This window comes from Epinephelus moara, chromosome 8 (assembly GCF_006386435.1).
Source record: "Epinephelus moara isolate mb chromosome 8, YSFRI_EMoa_1.0, whole genome shotgun sequence".
In the NCBI taxonomy this organism is placed as follows: domain Eukaryota; kingdom Metazoa; phylum Chordata; class Actinopteri; order Perciformes; family Serranidae; genus Epinephelus; species Epinephelus moara.
Window position 1 is genome coordinate 6,701,072 of NC_065513.1, and position 14,682 is coordinate 6,715,753.

General features: G+C 42.0%; 1 protein-coding gene across 1 annotated transcript; it reads right to left on the bottom strand.

Moving 5' to 3' along the window:
* Positions 1-430: 430 nt before the first annotated feature.
* On the bottom strand, positions 431-13,036 carry ankrd34bb (ankyrin repeat domain 34Bb). Its single transcript, XM_050051331.1, has 3 exons — positions 12,410-13,036; positions 2,721-3,012; positions 431-2,599 (listed from the first exon to the last, which is right to left on the bottom strand). The coding sequence occupies exons 2-3, from the start codon at positions 2,966-2,968 to the stop codon at positions 1,102-1,104; spliced, it is 1,746 nt and encodes a 581-aa protein (XP_049907288.1). The 5' UTR covers positions 2,969-3,012; positions 12,410-13,036; the 3' UTR covers positions 431-1,101.
* Between the last annotated feature and the right edge of the window lie 1,646 nt (positions 13,037-14,682).

The window sequence follows — 14,682 nt, forward strand, 5'->3', positions numbered from 1 at the left end:
GTAAAAAAAAAAGCAAATGTTAAGTGACACCCATCTCAGAGAGTTAATTTCACAGAGATTAGGCTGAGGTACACCTCTCATACTCCTGCTTCTGACTCAAAGACAGTAACTCATAATCATAATACCATGAGAGCTGTGGAACATTTTGAAGTTTGAATGGAGTTTCTATGTGAATGTATGAATGAGGAGATAAGACTCAAAAATATAAGAAATAGCATTTTCTCCATCATTTGATTGAGGAAAATTTCTGGGAAAATGTTGAATATTTCTTAAAGTATGAAAGCTATAAATTATTAAAGTACTAGCCAGCATGTTGTAATTCAGCAGCAGTAAAATAAATATAAAGATTTAGAAGAACATAGTTTTTCTCTCTGCAGCTAACAGCTTCTGTCTGTAAAGCTGAAAACACACAGGTGCCTCCATCAGGACACACTGGACGCATTGCGCTGCAGCTCGTCAACAGATGACCATGCAGAGTTATCAAAGGGATTATCAACCAGCAGTCAGTGAACAACCGTGAAAGATCAAAGAGGACATTCACATCCAATGACTATCTGGCGAAAGACAGTTTGCCATCTCTACTCCACTGAGGACCTCCTGTTATCATTTGACTAGAATTCTGTATTTAGGTTATGAAATTAAAACAAAACCATCTCTATGATAACTAAGCAACTCCATCCACTGCAAAAGGAAATGAGATGTTGAAATCTCTGGAAATAAGTAATTTAGACCTTGTGTTAAGAATGTTTTGGTCAAATCATGTAGCAATTCTGAAAAAGTGCTTACCACATTTTTTTTAAATTATTTTCTCAGCTAATTATAATGCAGAATTTCACACTAAAGTTAAATTAGACTTTGTTGTATGTTTCATTACGTAGAGCTCAAACTGTCCCTGTTGCTTGTATGACAATATGAAATTCTGTCATGAGAAGTTTAAAACGGTACATCAACACAGGCTCAGAATTCCAAAACTGTATGACCAGCAAGTCTTAAAAGCACATGTGAGCTGGCATCAGCAATGGCATCATAGGTATAATACAGCACTGTATGACACTGGTAAGAGCACATGCATTTTTTCCCTTATACTTGCAATATTTTATTCTAATGACCAAAAGTTTCCTCGAAGTTGGCCAGCTGTTTTATCTGCTCACTCTGCATTGAGTGGCGTCTCCAAAGCATTTTCTTGGACTTTAGATCCTTCGGGAAAACAGGTGCACAGGGTAAAATAGGCTTTGACCCTGTAAGAACACCATTCAGTGTCTTGCTACTTCCACTCAAAGGGTAGGAAGAATTAGAGCTGACCCCAATATCTGGTATAGGAGCATGGGGATTCAGAGGAGGAAGATATCCAGGGCGAGTGTGGGCGATGTGATCCAGAAGGAGAGCCCCTGAGCCTCTTCGCTCCAGCCCAGCAGCACCTCGTTTCTGGACAGTGCTCTCCAAGGACTCCCTGGACCCTGACAGAGTGGAAGATCTGCTGTTGACCAGCTTGTGCTTTTCTGGTCCCACTCCAGCTCCACCACTGTTTTTGGAGTTATTGTCTTGGCTGCCAAACTGAGGTAACTGAGAGTCAGAACTGTAGTGGTCAATACCAATGTTCCGCCGACGGAACACATTTTGCAGACTGGAAACATTCAGTTGTCTGAGACAGTCTGAGGAATCTTCATCCACAGGGCTTGATCCATGAGGAAAGGGGAGACTGTCATGATGCAAGTTTGGGTGTGATGCAGAATGCGGTGAACTTGCAGCACTGTCATATGACATCTTTCTACCAAAGCTTTTTCTTCCACCTCCTCCCCTTTTCTCATTTCCTGACATGTTCTCTAGTGCTTTCAGAAGCCCTGTTGCATCTTTGACATCGATGCTGTTGTGGCGTGAAACAGCTGGAGGTCTTCCATGAAAGGCCAGGCCATTGACTCTGAAGGACAACTCCTCCTCAGGTGTAATTTCCACTGACTCCTCTGTCAGAGAGGAGGCCTGACTCTGCTGGAGCAGCAGGGAAGGACTTTTGGACCACTGCTCTGAGTGTAGCCTCTGGAGACTAAGCCGCTTATCCACTCCAGGAACACGTAAAGGACTAGGATGTTGGATTGGAGAACCTGGTCGAGATGTGACCAGGCCAGGCCCTGAGCCTAAACACAGGGGATCCCTGAGGCCAAGAAGGGGGCTACTGGGTTGGGAAGAAGCACCTGCTATGAAGCCCTGTGAAGGAGATCGCAGTGGGACCTCATATGGAGACAAGCAACAAGATGCTGGGGTGTAATGCATCCGCTCCTCAAGGTCCGTAGGTGGAGGGACATTGAGGTATTGCTTTGTCATTTGGTGGCCAGATGGCAGTTTGTTTGTGGTAATGATGATAACCTCCTTTCCCTTTGCTTTACAGGCATCCAGTAGGACCCTGAGGACACCCCTGTTGCCTGAATTGACTGCATAAACCAATGCTGATAAGCCTGCATGATCTTCCAAAGTTGGATCAGCTCCACTGCTCAACAGGAGTGACAGAATTTCAGCTCCAGCTTGTTCAAGACATGCATGCATCAGAGCTGTTTTTCCTGTTTTGTCTTGGATGTTTGGATCAGCACCATTTTCCAGAAGATACCTATAGGGAGTAAAGATCACTTTGATTACACAAGGTACCTCCTGAAGTGAAAGCCAGTAATTCTCAACAAACCATGTGGATCTAAGAATCAATAGCACACATGAATCCTGATAGAACGTACCGAACCATCTTGTGTTTGGGAACACTCTGTGAATCTGTATGCCGAGTTTTGCAGGCCACCATAAGTGGTGTCTCGCCTTGTTCATTACTCTCATTTATGTAGGCCCCTCCTTCCAGGAGCAGCCGAGTTAGACGTAGACGACTCAAATAGACAGCCTTCAGCAGAGAATTGCCATCTGTTCGAACCTCTGTTGACTCATTCATTGTAAAGGTTGTGGCTGCCTCTAATCCACCTTCAGTGTCTCTCATGAAGACTTGTTGCTTTAGTCCAAAGATCCACACAACCCCAGTCCCTGCAACAGAGAAAGAGAAACACTAGATTCTCAGATATAAGATACATATGTGTTTGCTGTGATTCCAGACTCCTCCAAACCCATCCTCAGTCTTCTCTGCACATACTTATACCTGTGCAGTCTGAGATTCTCACATACTTGCTGCACATATATAAATATTGATTTTCAAAAACACCTTGTATGTGATATATTGTAATACCTTTTCAACTACAGAAAATTAAAAACCCTGTATCTTAAACTGAAACCATTGTCCCAGGTTATGTAGGTTATTCAGGTGTTATTCTGATTCAGAATACCTAATGTGTGTTTTGCTGCGAGACGATAGCTGACTTGGGATGTACCCAGATTTGGAGAGCTGGTCACAGGGTGGGAGCTGGTCTGGTCCATTCATTTTGCTCCGCTTTGTTGACCCCCTACTGTGGGTGGGGGCCTTATGTTACCTAAATGATACTGACATTTGAAAGTCATAATGTTTAAATGTGAAAGAGTAGCAGGTGACACCTTGTACTGTAGCCTCGGCTACCAGTGTGTGAATGTATGTATGTATGTGTGTGGGTGAATGTGACTGATAGTGTAAAAAGTGCTTTGAGTGGTTGGAAGACCAAGTGCAGATTCATTTACCATTTATTGGCAAAGTTGTGATCTTTTAAAGTGGGGTTGTGTGAGGTACTTATCCATAGTCAGTGTATTACATAAAGTAGATGTCAGTTAGCATTCCCTGAGTTTGAAAAAGCATAATGGTGTCCAACTCGGTAGCTAAGCAATGTACCGCTTTGGACGAGGCCAGCAACAAATCATATTTTAGCCACCTAAAAAAATCAGTATCATTTTAAGTGTATGCTATATTTAGAATATTTTCACTGCTTTAACCTCTGTCAGCCATTTCCGACAGGGAAATAGGCCATTATATCGCTCTCTTCAAAGCCAGACTCCATTAAGAAAACAGTGAGATTCCACATTGTTGAATACAGGAGCTGCTGGTCTACTGCCGCCTCCATCAGTGTGTATTTTGTGTTTTTTTGTGTCACTTTGGTGTTAGCAAAGGTTAGTTCAGATTCACCAAAGTCGCATAATAACACAACCAAACTTACTGATGGAGGGATCTGATGGCTTTGATGAGAGTGCAGATGAGGAACTGAAGCCGTTAATAGCTTCCCCTTCGGAACGGGTTGTCTGACAGCAAGGTAAAGCGGTGAGGAAATTCTCAGTACAGCGTACACCTACACTGATATAACATTTTTAGGTGGAACTTTTTCAGGTGGCTACAAAATAAGTTTTGCTGTTGCCTCCCATTCACAGCGGTACATTACTATGCTTCCATGTCAGTGTTCCTGCCTGCCTCGCCAAACCGATGGCATGCCGAAAGACATCTACTGTATGCAACACACTGACAATGGAAGAGTACCTCATACAGCAACAACAACAAATAAATCCAAACTATCCATTTAATTGCATTTATCTGGTTTGCTGATTTGTAAGACATGCTTGAAAACAAGGTAGAATGTAGAACCTACACCTTGGATGTTATCACATATGCTCACTTTAGGACCATGATTTGCCCATTAGTGTGAATGTGAGTGTGAATGGTTTGTCTGTCTATGTATGTTAGTCCTGTAAATTCCTCTCCAAAGTGTACTTCGTCTCTCATTTAGTGCATGCTGGGATAGGTTCCAGCCCACTCTTGACCCTGAACAGGGTAAACAGATTAGAAAATGGATGAATGGTATCCATAGCAACATTTGATTACCAAATTAGGTGACTGTAGCACACTCACAACATAGATGTATTGTTAATGTCTCAGGAAAGTTCATAGCACACTGAAATGAATGCAAACTGATGACTGCCTGGGAGGAAGGAGAAATACATTCAAAACATTTGAAAATCTATGAAATGCTTTAAAAAATGGTTAGTGTAATGTAAAATATACACAAATGCACAAGTGGTCCTTGAAACCCATATTGTGATAAGTGTTATTCAGTGTTGAAGAGAGTCTACCACAGAGCTGAATTTTGCATATGATGTCATGACATTTCTGTTTGGATGCTGAATAATTTTGCAGTTAGCAAAGCAGCAGTTGAAGCAGCAGCTGTATCTGCAGTGGCGCCCATAAAGAAAGGCTGGTGGGGGGGGGGGGGGGGGGGGGGGGCAGGTCAGGTTTTATCTGCCTATTTCATTACACTGCTGCTGTTCTTATTTCACGTTGACAGCTACTCACGTTGGCACGACCAAGGCTGTCCCATTTAGAGGGCTCCTTCAAATGCGGCAGAGGAATGGTATTGGTAATGGACCTGCATTTGTATAGCGCCTTTCTAGTCATCCGACCACTCAAAGTGCTTTTACACTACGAGTCACATTCACCCATTCACACACCCATTCACACACCGATGGAAGCATCATCGGGAGCAATTTGGGGTTCAGTATCTTGCTCAAGGATGCTTCGACATGCAGACTGGAGGAGCCGGGGATCGACCCACTGATCTTCCAATTGGTGGACGCCCCGTTCTACCTCTGAGCCACAGTGGCCCCAAATACAGCCTTCTTTCTCAGAATTTGGAGGATGCAACTGATAAATACTTCGTGGCGCAGCTTATCCCAAGATGCATTACGCGCCGGTGCCGATTATATATTAAGTTAACTAACAGTTGTTAACTAGCTAATGGTTAAAGGAGCTATATGTAAGAAATCTGAAGCAAATAGTCGTAAAATCCTCCTAATATGTCACAGAGACTAAGGAATAATGTTCATATAACATACTGATCTCACCGACAACAATAGTACGGCCAGAATATTCGCATTTAAAAAAATATTTTATGGTCCGCAAATCATGTTTAAGTTTTGAATTTGTGTTTTGGCCTGTTGCGCCACCCACCACCGTCTACCAGTCACACAGTCAGCAGAGTCTCAGCATCAGTTAAAGTTACGACTGACCTACAGCAACACGGCAAGCAGCATTAGCAGTGTCCCAGTACATAGCATTAGCAGTCTCCTCAGCTGTATTCTGGCAGCAGCGTTAGCAGCAGAGAAGCTGGACTTGCTTGAACGGTCCGCTGGAAAACCGAAGATCAAGGACGCGGCGACACGGCCCTGCCACGGCAGCCGCCCGTGGGCAAACAAATCAGTCTCCAGCGTGCCGCTGTCCAGCAACCTAGAATCTGTAGGGGAGGGGGGGCGGACACGACTCGCGGCAGTATTTTGAATTTGAGTGCAGTAACCGTTTTGGCCACATTCTTACATACAGCGCCTTTAAGTGTTGTTTACATTACTATTATCTAAAAGCACACAGCTTAAACAATCTTAATTTCAATTACCAGTTTACCTGAAAACGGTCCATCAGCCTGAAATATATCAGACAGCGGCGTGAATCATCTCAAGTATTTACCTGTACAATAAAAAAATCTGTCTGTCTGTCTGTCTGTCTGTCTGTCTGTCTATCTATCTATCTATCTATCTATCTAGTACAGCTAGTTGCTAGGTAACAGTAACGCCAACTGGCTGAGGTGAGAACAACTGGTGATGCAACAAGGAAATCCTCTGCAGACCAGACCGTCCCATTTCGGAGACCTTCGGTTGTGTGAAGCATGATAGGTTCTCTGGGAAGGGGCTAGATAAAGCATGAGATTCCCTAACTCTCATATTGACATAGTTTTAAACTAGACTCAACAGCATAATGGAATACCTGAACAACAGTTATGGGTTTTGGTTTTGATGTGCCACCCCAAGATTTTCAGTGGCCCTATCTGGGGGTGACATTGTTTATCTGGCATCCTTGTACCTCTTTAAAGGTCCTGACACACCAAGCCGACGGTCAGCCAATGGTCAGTGTTGCTGTCAGTGAGCCTCTGTCGCCCTAGTCAATGCATTGTGTCTCACACCATTGGACCCCATCAGCTCTTTTGGCTGATTCAGCATGTTGAATTGGAGTCGGCAATGGCAGAGTCTGTCAGTGGATAAAATCACTCTGATTGGCAATTCAGCTCAGAACGCGAAAGAAGAAACGGAAGTGAGGAATGTAAACAAAAAGCTAAAGTCAACAGGAAGTGAGACCAAAACAAAATTAACACACAGGGTATTTTTCTTTAGCTACTGAGCTATGTAGCAGAAATGTTACATTATAGTTTTAGTTAATGTTCACTGGCGCATGGACAATATGCTCTGTTCTTTCAAAATTAGATTGTGTTGTTAATGTTCTAACTGGCTAAATAGAGACATGATGGTTTTAAGGTTTCCCTTTTGGATTGACAAATACAGACTACCGCCATCTCCTGGTGTTAAGAGTTATTTCCTCTCAGGATGTATGTGCTGGCTGGCCATCGGCTGCAATCTTTGCGATGTGTTTATGTGCAACTATTTGGCTGAGACACAGGCGACGTGAGGCAGTGCAGCAGTTGGCTGTCATTACCCCCAGTTCTTTGAATTCGATTTGGTTTGTCTGGGCCCTAAGAGGCCTTATGGTTCCTTAAATTCTCTATGATTTTAGGACTCCTGATGAAGATGACGCACCCATACGTCTGCATTTCACTTGAAGATTCACTTGTATAGTTGCCACTGTCTTTGCAGATGAAGATTCACAATGGCAACTGCTAAGAACCCAATTATCCAATCAGTTGTTGAATGTAGAGAGAATGTGAAGCGATGGAAGTCAGACAGCTAAAGACCATAACTTCTGTTCCTTTATCCTTCCAGTTTCAGACAAGAACACAATGTGTTTGTCATCTTCTCTTGGACTGTCTGTATTCACTTCTGCAGCCTATTGTGTGTTTGGCCTTGTGTTTCTCTCATTCACATCTGTAAAACTCTGTGACCAGTGACATATTTTAACTGCGTAGGTGTGTGTGTGTGTGTGTAAAAGTAAGGTATAAAGCATGTCTGTAAATGCAGCACAGGACAAATTATATAATGATGCAAAAACACTGCAATGTACTTTTCAGTGTAAACACTACCTGTACTTTGCTCAGGAGTTGATTGTAGCTTAGCCCAAAAAGAGACCAACTTATTTAATCAAACAGATAACGTGCAGTCACCCCATATGTGTCAGATGTTAATTCTGGGTACATTACAGGGATCACACAACACAATATTATAGAGTCCAATAACAGCCCAACTTGACAAGTGTGGAGAGGCTGGAACAAAAATGGTAATCCTGTATAGTGTGTCATCATGGAAGATTGTCGACACAGTATCTGGACACCTCATGACATCCAAACAAAAATAGTTTTTTTGCCTGCTTTCACTTAGTTTGAATATTTCTATATCATCTTAAGTGACATTGACCAATAGGAGCACAGAGCTCTCTTCAGCTGTAAACACTGGGAAGAGAAAACGTAATGATTTAATTTCAGTGAACCTGTAACTATCTGACTATCTTCCTCAGGTCAGGAGCATTATACCAAACGTTTCAGAATTGGGGCTTTGGCGTCACCCTCCTCACACATACGTCTGCTGCTTACGCACACACTCACACTCTCTCTAAGAAAAAAGACAGAGGCCACCTTCACCACCCAGTGACCATGAATAGTTTCAGCTCCACTTCTCTTCACAAATCTCCAATTACTGACAGAAACACTTGCTGTCAGTGCTGTGATGCAAGTCCTGAAAGACAGCAAGCTATGATTAATTGGGGTCCAATTTGTACCCGCAATGCCTCTCCAATTATTGTGTAGTAGCTTAATGTGTAGGTATTATGCTGCGACACAGGAACTGAACTATGGTGAGAAGAATTTATACATTTGTATAAGTCCTGCTATTTTGCTTCCAGGTAATCTTCAAATATTATATTCACAGGCTGCAGCTGGAAATGCGGTTGATGAGAGCAGTCTGTGGATGGTAAATGACCTAATAAGCCCAACTACCAGAAGAAAATGTTGCCATAGTAAATTTCTGCAAACCACAAATACATTAAATTTGTGCATTTTGTTTATCATATCAACATTTCTATAGTGACGCACATCGAGAGGTGGAGGAAATGGTGGATGGTGTGACACTTAGCTGAGAAACCTGCTAAGATGCAGAACACTGAGACCAACAACAACAAAACCAGTTTTTTTTTAGTAACGTCTCGCTATTTTGTAAGTGGCTGTTTTGGCACCAACCCCATGACTTTCTTTCCACTGAGGATAGAGCGTGTTCTGCAGGACAGTGCCACAAAAAGCGTTTTTTTTTTTTTTTTTTTTTTTATCAAGACACTGCTGCGTTTTCTGCCAGGATTGTACCACCAAAAGAAGGTATTTTAAACCAAAACATGATCGTTTCCTAACCATAACCAAGTGTATGTATCTGTTACATAAGACTGTACAAATGTAACATATACGTGGTTTGTGGAAACAATGCAATACAATGCCAGCTTTTTTTATGGTGATGAGGTTGACTTTATAGGGAGGCCAAAAGCTCCATAGAGCTCAGGACAATTGCAAAGGTCTTTGTGGTTTAGTCATATGAGCCATCTCTTTCATATTACACACAACTATCTGTTTCAATGTGAAATAAAAACATTGATCGGTTCAGCTTTAGGCTATAGTAGAAGTGTAAATTATGCAAAATGGCTTGTTTAATACTATCATACATGTAAATATACATTATTGGATTACTATCATTAATTCAGTAGCATGTAAACAACAATTTACTATTGTAGCTGGTCGTGGTGCAGCTCATTTAACTACTGTAAACTGTTGGGTAGTTTTTTCTTTAACACTGCATATTTAAGAAGTTGACAATCATTTTTGTAGGTAAAATCTTATTCTGTCAAGTAATCAGTAAACGTGGAGGAGTAAAACGTACAATATTTCCCTCTGAAATGTAGTTGAGTAGAGGTATCAAGTACCCTAAAATGCAAATTCCCGAGTACAAAATCCTTCAGAGTTGTCCTTGAGCAAATGTATTTGTTTACTTTCCACCAATGGAGCTTGGAGACCACTAATTCAAATAAGGAGAGCCTGTTTTACAAACCTGGTGCTTGGAGTTACTACTAATGGGAAATGTAATCAGCCATTTTCTGGACTTTCACCAACTCAAGCAACTAAAATATTTTGGCCTCTTCTAAGCAGATTTTGACCATTCTTCCTTAGATCTCTACCTTGTAAGTGCCCTAGCTTTATGGTTGCACAATGCTACATCCAACCCAATCGCCAGATAAAAATGCTGGCACCGTATGTGTTTGCAAACCACGGATACATTACATTTGTACTTTATTATTTAGGAGATACTTTGAAAGTAAACATTTCAAAGCAACTGGTTAACATGAGGTTAAGTTAAAGCACAAAGCCAACTTGGTTATGGTTAGAAAAAGATCATGTTTTGGCTTAAAATACCTGGTTTTGGGGGCACAATCCATGCTGGAAAAACAGTGATGTTTTAGAATTAAACAATCATTTTTTTGTGCCTCTATCCCATGTGTTGCGATGTCCCGGCAAAAAACAACTGCTACTCATGGCACCATCCCTGCTGGAAAAACTGTGACAGGTTGCTGGGAAAAAAAGCACTTTTGGGGACTGAAAAGCGGCTGGAAAAAGCTATGTCACTTAAAAAAATCAACCACATTTGGGGACTAACAAGCTGCTCAAAAAAGAGCAACAGGTTGCTGAAAAACACCCTTGTTTGGGGGCTGATAAACTGCTGATAAAAGAGCGGCAGGTCACAAAGAAAAAACAAAACAAAAAGAACACCCACATAAGCGAGAGCTGCTGGAAAAAAAAGTCACAGATTGCTATAATAACACCCACCTTTGGGGCCCGAAGAACTGCTGGAAAAAATACCAATATTTGCAGGCTAGAGAGCCACTTGAAAAAGAGCCACAGATCTCTAAAGAAACAACCGAACTTGAGGGCTAAAAAGCTGCTCGAAAAAGAGCCACTGGTCGCCATAAACGCCTGCATTTTGGGGCTAAATAGCTGCAGTTAAAAGCGCCACAGGTTGCTGAAAAAACACCCGCATTTGGGGGCTAAAAGGCTTCTGAAAAAGAGCGACAGGTTGCAAAAACACAAACCCCCCCCACCCATATCAGTGGGTTAAAAAGCAGCTGGAAAAAGAGTCACAGATTGCTATCAAAACATCCATATTTGGGACCTGAAGAACCGCTGGAAAAAGAGCAACTGGTCACCTAAAAAATACCCATGTTTGGGGGCTAGAAAGCTGCTGGAAGAAGAGCCACAGGTCTCTAAAGAAACACCCACACTTGGGGGCTAACAAGCTGCTGGAAAAAGCGCTTTAGGTCGCTAAAGCACCCCTACGTTTGGTTGCTAAAAAAAGCTGGTGGAAAAACAGCCAGAGTTTGATAAAAACAACAATTTTTTTTTGGTTTTGAACAGTGGTCTGCAGCTTGGCAGGCATCTTGCCCAGGTGTCACACCATCCACCTTCTCCTCCACCTCCTGATGACCAAGTAAGCTTCTCTGTTTTGTCACTTTAGAAATGTTGATATGATATGTATGAAATGTACAAATTGAAGGTATTTGTGGTTTGAAGAAATGTAAAATGCCAATATTTTCTTCTGGCGAGTGGGCTGCTAAATCACTACAGTACTTTGCTTTAATGATCTGTACAAAGCTGTCATGGCTCTTGTGGGAGGACTATAATGTATGTGTGAGGAGCAGGAGATTTTAACCTATGTTAGCAGCCCTTTCTGCATGGTGACATTCAAACCCCCCACCTGTGCTTCCGTGAGGGGTCAGGCCTGGCCTTCAACCAGCGCCAGCACAGACAGAATTGCTAATGATAGAGGCAGCAGAGAAAATGTCATTCCTTAACATTTTATCATGTTTTTTTATTCCATGCTTCCACAGTAGAGTCTGAGATATTATCGTTATTATGACGATCTGTGTAACATACTGGTGCTCTATCTGTATGTACGTGTATTCATGAATGTGTTAAGAGCTACTTATGGATATAGTCAAGTGGTTACAGGTAGCACTGGAATCTGCTGTCAATTCATCACAGAAGCACAGTTCAAAATATGACTCAAACGAAATGAAGAATGTTTTACTGGACAGCACAGAAAGAACTCAAGGACACATTTCATCTTCTGCTACCTCTCTTCCAGCATATACTTAATGTCAATTTATGGCTACTAGATAAACCAGATGATATTTTTACATCATAAGTCTCCACACTGATACTCCTGTTTCACGGCATGATACTGTTAACGTCATATGATGCAGAAAATACACTAACAAATAACACTTGATAATTCTATGTGAATTATATCATCTCTGCTTGAGTGTTGAGGGGTCCGATTTCTCTAAATACTAATATTTCTACTGTGATTATTAACAAACAAGGCTTACTTTACCAATACACATAATATTAGGGAAATTTATGGTACATACAATGCAGGAACAAACTGTAACTACCCATTTCTGAAAGAACAACAACACTACAGGTTATTGTTGGTATGTGCATAAACTTACCTGAATGTCTCTCATTCTTTAGTGTGAAAGCTGCAAGTCCCTTCCAGTTGACAGGGCACCATCACCGTACACGCTGAGGGGAAACCAGTGGAAAGAGCATCTGCGCAGGGGAGTGACTGATGAAAGCAGGGAGTGAAGACTAATATATGTCAGATGAGAGTGAAAGGCGAGCCTATGGGAGCCGAGAAGCAGGAAGCACGCAGCAAATGACAGCACATCCTATTGTGAGCAGCCACAGAGCAGACACTGGTCTTTGGTTAAGTACTTGCGCAGGTAAGACTCATTTCTTTTCACCTTCGGGTATTCAGACTGTTTTTGTGTGGAATGACAATAGTGCCTACGACGTCACCGGAAGGTTCAAGGCTGCAGATTGATGTATTTTAGTGAAGATTGCACAACAGACAGCTTCACTTACTTCATGGACAATTTACCATATTCAGAAGTCAATGATGGAGAGAGGCTCAGAGAATAAGTCACTTGGATGTATGGTTGATTAACAAGGATTTAGATTAGGTCATTTTTGAATCGGGTAATGAGGGAATTGTTTTTTAAAAGGCTAATTCAATCTGATGACCTTCTCCAGTGTGTGGAAATTTCAAAACGATGATGTCTGTCCGAGTTATTAGAGTCAGTATGAAGTGTTGAAATTTACTGTTCTGGTGTACTATTTTTTCCTCTCACTGATTCATTTATTCCAGTTTGTGATTTCCTGTTTACTCTGCTTTTATAGAGAAGGGGTTTTAACTTGATGCATTATAGTGCTTTTAACATTGCACTCAGCTCTGGCCAGGTATGACTAAAACAAATTAATGTGTATGTGTTATCCAAAATCTCTAAGGTGCTTTCACACAGCAAGCATCCACTTTTTTCCAGTTTTTTTAAGGATGCGTTTTTTAATCTGTCATCTGAAAAAAAACAATTGTTACACTCAGAAACCTTGCACATTTATTCCAATGCATTCTATTCATTGTGAACATTCGCAACACGGGACAAAATGAAAAGACACATTTCCTCCTTTGCCCCTTTCCACTGGAGTTACCTGTCTGGCTGTCACCATTTCCTTCCTGTCTAGCATTTGGCACCTCAGCTGCATGAAGGGGCGGAGCTGTTCTCCACATCCTGTGAGCAGTCCACATCTTTGTTAAGGTTGGATTTATTTTAAGAGGTGTGATAATTTCAGACGAAAAACACAGACTCAGTGTGCCTCCTGTGACCCTGGGTCCTTAGGTAGAACACTGATCAGCCAAGACATTAAAACCACTGAGAAGTGATGTGAAAAACACTGATCATCTTATTACAATACAATGCTTGGCTGGGTAAACTTTGGTCCTGGCATTCCTGGGGATGCAACTTGACACACTCCACTCACCCACACACCACTGCAGAACAAGTACCCCTCACCTCACCCAAAGGGCTCAAGGCATCACCCTAGCCTCAAAATCCCCCAGACTTCAATCTGATTGAGCATTCATGGGGCGTAGCCAGACCCAGGTACCCAACTTTTTTGTCATAAGTGGTGAAACTGTCACTATATCCCGACAGTAGTGCATGAGACAGGCAGGCTACTCTATGAAAAAAATCAGGTTCCTCTGGCTCCTCCCAGTGCTCCTAATGACATTTTCAAGTATCCTGTGCAAATAAAGCAATCAGGGCCAGGTGAAGTCTGTGATACATGTCAATCACTGCTCATATACATGCATGTTTACAGCAAAGACAAGTAAACTGAAGAAGACCAATGATGAAAAACAAGCTAAAAAGTAAGAGTTAATCTGAGCCCGAGGTAAAGTAAGAGTAAACACTGGAGCAATTTTTCCAAGGAGAGAGCTACAGGACCTGAAAGGATTCAAAACTAATGCCAGATAGGGCTTGGTTTACCTCCTTCTGTTTAGCTTGGTTTTCTTCGTCAGTCGTCTTCTGTTCATTTGTTTTTGGGCAGTTTTTCATTGCTGGTGGTTGTTTTTCATTGAGTTCGCAAAGCTCCTCCTGAAGCTGATGATACTGACAGTATTGAACTTGACTGAGAGAGAGCAAGTGCGAGGGAGGGGGGCGCCGTGCAGTGTGAGCATGAGAGAGGCTCCACATGGGGTCTGATTGGTTGTTTACGCTCAGGTGGAGTGGATTCTTTCCAGTGCCATTAGTAGCACTATGAGGAGCCAGAGGAACATCATTTTTTCACAGATTACTTGTCTCATGTTCTACTTTTGGGATATAGTGACAGTTTCAGAAAATATGACAGAAAGCTTCGCACCCTGAAGAGCTGCTAAGACAGAGAC